Source organism: Hesperophylax consimilis, chromosome 13 (genome assembly GCF_061612785.1).
Source record: "Hesperophylax consimilis isolate HC1 chromosome 13, BYU_Hcon_1.0, whole genome shotgun sequence".
Taxonomy (NCBI): Eukaryota; Metazoa; Arthropoda; class Insecta; order Trichoptera; family Limnephilidae; genus Hesperophylax; species Hesperophylax consimilis.
In genome coordinates this window covers 16,158,885-16,169,599 of record NC_142848.1, presented here as the reverse complement: position 1 = coordinate 16,169,599, position 10,715 = coordinate 16,158,885, and the positions used below count along the sequence as shown (strand labels likewise).

General features: G+C 32.4%; 1 protein-coding gene across 1 annotated transcript; it reads left to right on the top strand.

Annotated features, from left to right (window-relative positions):
• The first annotated feature begins 3,288 nt into the window (after nt 1-3,288).
• On the top strand, nt 3,289-8,452 carry LOC149418505 (uncharacterized). Its single transcript, XM_089638536.1, has 4 exons — nt 3,289-3,367; nt 5,612-5,749; nt 6,915-7,048; nt 7,594-8,452. Exons 1-4 carry the CDS (start codon nt 3,335-3,337, stop codon nt 7,922-7,924), a joined length of 636 nt encoding a protein of 211 aa, XP_089494662.1. The 5' UTR covers nt 3,289-3,334; the 3' UTR covers nt 7,925-8,452.
• The last annotated feature ends 2,263 nt before the right edge of the window (nt 8,453-10,715 follow it).

Below are 10,715 nucleotides of genomic sequence, written 5' to 3'. Positions count from 1 at the left end.
AGTATTTGACTACTGAAGTTATAATATTGTAGTTCAATTTACCATTTAGCCGCAATTAAAAACATAATGACCTCTTTGACCGATGATAATAATATTATTTCTTAAGATTGGTACATAAATCTATCAAAATATGTGCAAAATATTTATTTTAAGTGTAAGATAGTGGACCTCAAAATAAATTTGTCTGGATTTATTAAACATCGCTTTTATATATAATGCACTTTGACCTGCCACAATGAACTTAAATTTACTACAAATATTTTAGGGAATACTTTATCTAGGTGTACTTATCAAACATAAACAAACCAATTATTTGGAGAGTAGGTTATCTACTACAAAAATAGAATCCAAAACAAGTTAGGAGGCTACAGTTAGAACTGTTATGATTTTTATGAAAAATGTTTTCCTGAACATACGGATAACGAAATAAACAACAACATAGTGTTAAAACAATATGATAAGTATATAAAAATAGATAATAAGTCATTTTCGTTACTTATGGATAGTTTTATAATAATAATTTTATTTGTTGATGATGATTGTGTTCAACTAACTACATAGAATGGATGGATTTTATAAATCTGTAAATCGGCGGGTCGCATCGGGAGAGACTGGTTGAGGACTTTTGACCTCTCCAACAGGACTCTCTCGACCCATCGCTCTGCACCGCAATATGAAGGATGGATCCAGACGTCCGTCACTCCTGGACACATTGAATTTCAGATTCCTACCCACACCTCGTACATAATTCCTTCCCAGAACTTCATCTCCTTTCTTTCTCTAAAAATAAATTCTACACAGCATCCCCAAAGATGACATAGGCCCTGGAGGTTTTTTTTTACTTCAGGGCCTACTGTGTGGAGCTATTGTAAAACAAGAGTAAGGATTGGTGTGATGAAATTTGTACAACATTTTCTTTGTGGTCCTTAATAAGTCCATTTAACCCCTCAATTAGGGGGGTGTTAATAAAATTTACAGCATAGAACTTGTTTTTTTTTTGCATTGCTTATATGTCTTGCATTTCTGTTTTATTTTATTTTATTTATTTTTATATTACCTAATCGTTCTTCTAATAATGTTACTTTCTTTTTTTCTATGAAAATGTAAGAATTATATTTCAATAAACGAAAATAGGCAAACCTTCAAACACACTCCAAAAAAAAAATTTAAAAAAAACTTTAAAAAAATTTCACGGTACACCAATGTGATCACAAGCATTCAGCTTAGAAAAACTAATTTAACTGGCAAAAAAAATTTTATTGTTTAAGAAGAAAACACACTTTCAATTAATTTTAACCAATTTTATTGGGTATATTGTTCACTATCGCAAAAAAATATGCTCATGAACAAAAAATATGATTACCGATGGCAAACAATACATTATTTTTTAAAAAAACCTCCAGACCCACTCTACAATTTTATTTATAAATATACATTATAACTGTACCTACTCTGACGCAATTAGATTAGTCAGCTCCGGGCGCCGAATTATACCTAACACCACAACAAGAGGAGTAAAATTTTTACTCGCGCCAGGCCCGTTGGTTCAGGTCGATAGTTTTACGTATAATTAAGAAATATCATAACGGGTGAGTCACAGAACGACATACTGGTGTTTAAATCCCAACATCCGTTTCAGACGTCTTCATAATGTCCCAATAGTTTTATTAGTAGCATATAATTTCTAATTACGCATATAGTATGCGGATACATTCATACTTTCTTTGTCATTAACCGATAATGGAAATATTTCATAATAACATTAACTTATTTATTATTAACCATTGAATTCGAACCGCCCGGTGGAGAAATACTAACGATAAGTACATACCTACATGTTATTTATTTGTTAGTAATTCAATTTTTTGCATGGTATTATGAATTTATGTTCCAAATCATTAAATCATTAGAATCTGCGTCGGAACTCATAATATTTAATAGATTCTGTAAAGTGTACAACTTTATCAGTAATTTTTATTTAATTTGAAACCGCGCAATAGTCCCGATTGCTGTCAACCGACTGGTGCCAGTGAGACTATGGCATCCCCAATTGGGGTATGTTGTAAGACAGAAGGTAATGGTGATGGGTAGGAGATGGGAAAGAGGAAGGTGGGGAAGTATCTGGCTATTCAAATCTGGTCACAAAACACGGCAAAAGCCATTTCAAGCATCGTTTCTATTCTGAAAGTCGGTCTTACACCAGGGCTATACTTCTACTCTGGAATGTGCCTCAGATATACTATATATTATTTAAAAATAGTTAATTGCGAAATAACACAAATTAGTCAAATAAAATTTGCTTGCGCTCGCTGGGATTTTAACCCGCGACCTCCGACTTGCTGGTCGAGAGCCTTACCCTTCGAAGACGGAGGCCATCAAATTTACAGCTCACGTCAATGTACACACTATCAGAATAAATTTATACGACTGAAATATTGAATATGACACATTTTTTTAAAGCAAACAGTACACAGCACGCCCTGAGGAAAATAATTTATTTCAGGGCCTATATCATAATTGGGGATACTTTGGAGGAAGTTTTGGGAAAGAAAAATGGTATGAGATGTGGGAACTCTTCCAACGGTATATATAATATAAGTCCATCTCTTTCAGTAGGTGTCGAGAAAGTCCTGTAAGAGAGATTAAATGGCTCCCCCTACCTTGACGCATTTCTAACAGAACGGAAAGATTTTTTTTATTATATCGGCGGTACACATCATCAGAATAAATTTAAAAATAAAATCACAATTTTGGTAAATTTGAGAAGGCACGATAATAACATTGGTTATTATCTATATTTAACACACGGAGAAAAATTATCATTGCTAATTTATCAAGAATCTCTTCAAATTATGCGTAATCCGGCTAAAATCGGGATTGAAGGCCCTTAACGAATAGTTAACGTTTCCTGGTAAAATACGAATGTATTATCACGATGTCAGAACACGTGTTCTTAAAAATTCATAAAACTGAAAATTATATCAGGAAACGGCCTGCAATCCTGATTACCAATAATTTGAAGAGATTCTTAATAAATTAGCAATACTCATTTATCTCCGTGCAGAAGCACTGCTACTGTAATATTTTTAATCCGTTACGCATTGTTATATTTGAAATTAATAATACAAAGTAATCGCTAGCAGTCTTCCCCGCTTGAGACACATTCGATTGAACCACCTTAAATTTTTGACATTTTGTAATTACTTTTGACAGCTCTTTCGCAAATGATCGAGCGTCCAAAATATAAAAGGGAACACCCTTTTCTAGAAATCATCAGTGTCAGTTCACTAGTGCATCGGATCATATTGACATACAAACTACATATTATCTCAACATGAACAACTTTAAATATTCCGTCGTGTTTGCGGTGAGTGTAATTTTGATAGACAATAATAGTGTTATTTCTAATTTTGAAAGAGTTAATTAATGGTGGAATTCCATTTTAATATCGAGGGTCGTACGCTAAAAGGCGATTAGTGATAATAGTGATTTATTTGTGGGGTATTCTTTAGCTAACATTTCGGAAATGTGTGATCACACATCTGCCCTGATGATAGACTCTGTAATGCTGTCCGAAATGTTGGCTAAAGAAAGAGATAGCGCAACACGGCGTAATACCCAAAAAATCACTATAATGCTTTTGGCCGTAAAAATCTCAAATCATATCCAATGGTTTCAATATTACATTAAGCGGTGATTAGTTACTATAATAAAAAAATAATTGAGCGGTGATTAGTTACTATAACAAAAAATTACATTGAGCGATGATTAGTTACTATAATTTAAAAAAAAACAATTTCATGAAATTAATAAAATTATTATAATATTGGTATGAACGAGTATATATAAATTAACACAAGAGATTCAAGTAGTTTCTGAGATGTCTAAATAACAAAACATCTATCATTGTCCATATGGGTATAATATTAAAATAAATTTTAAGGGTGACTCTTTTAAAAAAAATTTGGTTATTAATAATATTTAGTCAACCATAAACACTTTCTCTGTTTTCTAAAATTTCAAAGATTGTGAACTCAGTATGTAAAAATTGTAAACCTTTTTTATATCAAAATAATGATTTATTTCAAAAATGTGCTAGGAAAATCCAGAGTAATTATTATTATTTAAATATCTTAGGTGTCCCTTAACTCTAGTATTTAAATTTCTATAAGCCTTACCTATATAAAAAAAAGTTAAAATCGTTACAAATTAAGTCACAATCAGGTCTTTTTTAGCTGGTTTGAACAGCATTAAAATATACTTTTTTATTTATTTATTTTTATTTTTATTTTTTATATATTCAATAATATTGTTATTGGGTTTATAAAAAATAAAATAATAAAATGGAGTTCTACAAATTAAACTTAATAACAATAAATAAATTAAAATATACGTTTTCTGTTTAATGTGCGGCCATTTTTGGACGCAGGTACAAATCAGTAGATATTTCTGATCTATTTTATCTAAAAGTAGGTAAAAATCAGTTGATATTTCTGATCTATTTTATCTAAAATGTGAGCCAGTTTTAGTGAAAACACGATAGTAAATAATAACAATCCGTTTACCCACTCGAGCGATTTGTGTCATATATTTACATTTACAATATTATTTAATTAATTCTATTCCTCAACATATTAACACAGAAACATATAAAACTGATTACTGCGGTTTAAAGCCAATGAATTCTCCTAAATTTCACCGCCTATCCCATATTTTTTGGTTTTATAAATTTGGCAAATTATGGCAAGCAATATGCCAAAAATCACTCGAGTGGTATGATGAAAAACATGTTTTTGATTTTATAATAAGTATTAAACAAAAACATAGTTTACAGTGTACAAAAGCAACAGCAATTCTTTTTTTGTTTTGTTTTGCTGTCTTGAGAAATTGTCTTTCTACGATGGGAAATTATCTTACAAGTTTCATGTTCGATTCTCGGTAGCACCCAAATCTTTAAAAAATAAATATTGTTAGTGTAATTTCAAAAAATAAAATCATGAATTTAACTTTAATTTAAATATATTTTTTTAAACAGTCAAATGTTTAGCTGGGGGCTTAAATACAATCTATTTGAATAAGTTTGCATAAATGTATCATTTTAGAATGATTAGAACTCTAGTAAATTGAAAAAAAAAGTTGCTATGTGATTGAATTATTTAAACTTTTCAAATCCAGCCAAAACGACCAATAATCTGACTAGGTACGCTTGACGTCATACCCCGACATAACAGTAAGGTCGTCGGTTAACAGTAAGGCTATTCCCACACGGGTCACCATGAAATTCTCAAATTTCAAAATAAATAATTTGCAAGAATTAAAAAAAAAACCGTCGCAACACGATATCATGGTTTAAAGCGTTTTTCTGTAAATATTTATTAATTCGACGGATATTTATACATAATCATGTTTAAGCGTCTGTGAATCTGTAAGAACACGTTTTTAAAGTCATAATAATTTTCAGTCGAATTCCTTATTGTTTCAAAATATAACCTTTTGGACGCCAGCAAACGATTTATCGTTGTTCACGCGAGATATTTCAGAAATGACCACGACGATCGTTGTACGAGAAATTATTGAAAGGCGGAATAAAATATAATAGTTTTTTTCTCAGGTGCTAGCGCTAGCTGTCGCGCCCGGCAGCGCGCTGTGGCATAAGTGGAACGCCAAGGACAAAGGTGTAGTGGTAGTTCCCATACAACTGCAGACCGTGCAGCCAGTCCAGCACGTGCACCACGTGGAACAAGCTCAGGTAAGGGTTAACTTCATTATTAATTATTTTCCGCTAATTGATATTGATCGGGAGGTTTCATAATTCACACGGCGACGGCAGAGACAACGAGAGTTTTATGATAATGATTGGATTTTTCCTTTGGGAGAGGAGACATACCCATATAACATAAGATACCCTTTATAACATTCACTAGCCTATCTAGACCATCAACACAGCATCTCCAAAAATGACATAGGCCCTAATGGAAATTATATTCCTCAGGGCTTCCTTTGTGGAGTTAATGTAGTTTATTTTTCTAATCCACTTCGTTTGTCTCATTTTCAACGGCTCTTTCTTACACGTTATTATTTAGTGTGTTTGAAAGAGCTGCAGCGTTATTGTGATGAAGAACGGGTGTTTCATGCTTTATCCACACAAGCGATTGGTGTCATATGTGTATATACAGGGTGTATCGGCACTAACCCGACAAACTTTAACCAGCTATTCCTTAGCACATTTGGAGTAAAAAATGTTATGGGCCGGTAGCATTTTTTTTTCAATTAAAAACAAAAAAATTAAAAATTTCCACACTACATCACTGTCATTGGCATTGCTTTTCGTGTTTAACAGCTGTTATAAGCAAGTATGTCGAAAAGCGTCTTCGCTCTTTTGCACACATTAAATAATAATAGTTAAAAATGAGACGAATGGTGCCGTGCCATTTCGTTGTGATTGTAAAAGCGCGCCAATATAGGTACACTCGTACATTATTCAACGGAATTCGAATAAAATATTGCCAGATGAGTTTTCAAACTTTGAAAAAGGATAAAACAGTGGTGACATGTGGTGAAAATATGATTAGTAAATTTTTTATTAAAAAAAAACGTTACCGGACAGCAAAGTGCACATAAGATTTTTTACTCCAAATATGCTAAGGAATAGCTGGTTAAAGTTTTTCGGGTACGTGCCGATACACCCTGTATAATGAGTGGATTTATGCTGTTGCCGTGACATTCCCGTAAGAATTATGAAAGCGCCCATTGGCTGTTTAAAAGAAAATCGATTTTTTTATTCCATTAGTAATCAACTTGCTGATGGATTTTGTCAAAATATTTCAATAATCGAATGATATTAATTGTTGATAATCAAAACTCGTTTTGCAAAAAAGCTAACGGAAGATAATCATTGTTTATTTTATTCTTAGGTACAATCTATCAATGATGAGCCCGGCCAGATCGTTAAGTTGTGGAGTCAAGTAAAAGACAATACCATCGTTCCACTGAAGAAGATATTCACCAAGAAGTTTGCTCCCGCTCCGGTTCCAGTTGCAGACTATAGGTACGTTCACATAAGATGTTGTATATCATTATATGCTTTATATCCAGGGTTGCCAATTCTTGGGGAATTTCCCAAATTACGTAGAATTTAAAAATTTTCAAGAATTGGGTATTTTGCGGGGAGAACCTTTTTGTGGGAAAAATGCAGGGATTCTAGGCATTTCTTAAATATAATATGTATTTACAATAATTGTGAGAATGTACTATAATTTTTTTTTTCGGAACAAATAAAAAAAAACTATTTTAAAACCCCGAACGAAAGAGAAAACACAAAACGACCAGATAATAATAAAAAACAAAATTAATTTCAAAATAGAAACCCTTTCACATCATCCTACTTGCTTATCCTTATCTAGTCTCATCTATCTGCATATAAATCAAAACCTGTTTTCCGAATGTTGTAGAACTATTATATTTATTTAAATTAACCAGTTTAGCGACTCTCAAAACACAACAGAGAATCGTATGCGGAACGCAGACAAGGTCATATTTGTTTATGATATCTATGATAGTAGAGTGTAATCTAAAACTAATTTGTTTTTGTAGGGTGTGGCCATCTTTAGGATTCTCTCACTACAAGAAGGTGCAGTACTACCCGACACAGGAGCATGCGATCGTGGATCCTCAAATCCCCTTGGAGTTCCCTACGGTATTCGTTGAGAGGATCCCTGAATCTTTTGACGGGCATAAGCCTTACCCAGTACCGGTTGAGCCGCACCCCTACCCGCCAGCATCTATTCTGCCCTACCCTCCGGCTCCCGCAGCACCCGTACCACATCAGGAGTATAACGTACCGTATCCGTACCCCCAACCCCAAGAAAGCAATCAAGATGGTCCCGGTTCCCCAGGCGCGGAATTTGCACCATATTCCGCATAATCGCCCTTCACTGAAAAGTAAACATGACGGACTGTTAAATTTTGTGCAGGAGACACCACAGAATATAACATTATGATAGCTTTGTTTATGTTTTTTGGTACGTGAATGTTTTTCCGTGTCTGCAAAATGGTATGCATTAAAAAAACTTGCAATTAGGATAAGAAACCAAGATGTTAATTAACCCACTTGAAATAAAATACTGTAGGTTGTGAGAAACTTTTCCAGAATCTTTAACGATACAAATAATGTGTTTTTGTGTTCGATAAGAAAGCAAATTGTCAAATATTGTGATAATCAACTTAACCTCACTGAACTTGTCCAAATCTGACTACTTGTTTTCTTATCTAAGAATGGTGATCCCGAATTGCTCCGCTTCCCAACATGAATTCCGGTGATGTTTTGTCTTTGACAATGTTTTTTAATTGCATTTTAAAAACATTATTATAATGCCTCACTTAATGAGCGCTATGTAGGTATTTCAGATATTCCCAAGGGTTTTACCATAGCATTGACATCATCTCTGCTTCTCGTCAATATTATTAAGTATTTATTTAGAAGTAAAATAAATCATGTTTTTTTTTAATTTCTTAACTTTTTAATTAAAAATCAAAATTATTTTATTTTATCTTTTTTTATATTTTCCATTTACCCACGCAGGCAACATAAGGGTCGCATTTTGGTAAAATAAGCAATACTTTAAAAATACTTTGAAAATCATTCGAAAAAGAAAGTTTGACAAAACATGAAAGTGGGTACTGTTTTAAAAAAAGATATGGCATTTCTTTGACTTGCTTATTTTACTGCGTAAAGTAAAAATGAAATAATGTTTATCATATGTTAACCTAATCAATCAATGTTTGACCCCTTAAAGTGATTTATTGAGTTGAAAGTTATATATTTGGGGCCTTACTAACAAACGTATTTTAAATATTACACAACTGTTATTTATTTATTTATTCAAACGCCATACAATGGCTTTTACAATACAGTAATAATTAAATTTTTTATTTCATTTTATTTTAATTTTATTAAATATTTATTAAATAATTAGTCGATTTACAGAGTATAATCAATAATGTTAGCTAAAATAATTCGTACAATTAGTTTTACTGCTTTTGATTTTTTAATGTTCCTCTTCTATAGAAGCTGGCGCTTGTGTCTAGAAGAAATTACAAGCGTACAGTGGTAAACAGGATAATAATAGCAATAGGTAAATTAAAGAACAATTATGTGTAAACAAAAACACTAATGCAAGTGATGCAGTTATTAATATAAGTGCTGTAAGATAATGCATAATTGAAAAGAAATATACACCAGTGTAACAATAGTTGAACTACTTTATGCTAGGTTTTTATAAGACCTGTCTTATTTCGAAGTATGAGGTGTCTATGATAATAGTCAGTAGTGAGTTTATTGTTACCTACAAAATTAATTTTACTTGGAATAGCCGAGTAGGCATCGCAACATTCAGGACTGTCAGCGATTCAATGATACTTATAAATTAACAATAATAATTTTTATGTTAGTTAATACTATAAGATGTCAAGGATCCATGTACAAGAATATTATCATTCCTGACATTGATTATTGTGTTTGAGGTATGTTATTATAGCCTTCTTATAACTATATTTCGTACAACCATTAATGTATGGTGGTTCATCAGTAGTGTAATATTCAAAATACGTTTATGAGTAAGGGGGCTGCAGTAATTACATCTTGTTCGTGGTCTAGTCTGTACATTTTATAGCAGATAATTTTATTCCTACTTATTGTCCAGCATCCGTCCTAAAATGTGTACTGTTTGAATTAAAAATATATTATTGTGTTTCGCGAACAATTCACTAAGAGAACCATTTACCAATTTTGAAAGAATTGCCTCATAAAATTTCGATAATCATTTGTTAAAAAATCAACTCATTCTGTTATAAGAAGATATAAATTAATTAGCTCACAATACACACGGTCACATTAATTTTTTGTTGTTATTTGGAAGATTTTAAATTTAGTACCGGTATTTCTTTATCAGTAATAACTACCAATACTATTTTTTCCAGAAACGTGCAAAGCAATTTATGATGCAGCTGCTTGGAAGAAATTTTTTTTCTGCCAACAAATTCCGGTTCTCATAGAATTTTTTTTAAAAATATGGAAAAAAAACAATTCCTTTACAAAGGTCGTCATATTATTATATGCTACATTTTGCGTTTATTTTGGTGTGATAGTAGATAATATATTAATTCATTACTTTTGATTTTCCATAAACAAATAAACCAAACATTTCGAAGACATCTGATGCGAAACGTGCGCTAAAACGTGTTTAGCATATGACAGACCACGCTATAAGCGCGCAATATTCTCGTGGCTTGGCCTATTTCATACATCCCATTGGGATTGTCATGAAACTTATAGCTTAATCTGTCAGCCCCATAATTGTTCAACCGGCCAACAGCTGCAGCATCGCACAGATCGGACTGACTGGTAAACTGACTGTACAGACTGCGGTCGACTGCTATTATACGTACATTTCGGAGCACGTATTGGAACGAAGTGTGGTGTGACACGTAGACCAAAGTGTACGTAAAAAGTCCGCTATTGATAATAGTAATATATCGCATTCAGTTTGGATTAATTAATCAAGCTACGTCACAGAGGTCAAAATATGAATTCAGCAGTTCAGCTCTTTATTTTTTCTGGGTTTTTCGTTATCTGTGAGTTTGTCACGTAAACCATTTTTGTATAAGTAGTTACATACCTACCGAAAATATTTATGGATGAAAACAAGTTCTAGTTT

Coding starts and splice junctions, on each gene's coding strand:
- LOC149418505 (XM_089638536.1), top strand. CDS start 3,335: ATGAACAACTTTAAATATTCCGTCGTGTTTGCG. Junction 3,368..5,611: donor AATATTCCGTCGTGTTTGCG/GTGAGTGTAATT, acceptor TTTTTTTCTCAG/GTGCTAGCGCTAGCTGTCGC. Junction 5,750..6,914: donor ACCACGTGGAACAAGCTCAG/GTAAGGGTTAAC, acceptor TTTTATTCTTAG/GTACAATCTATCAATGATGA.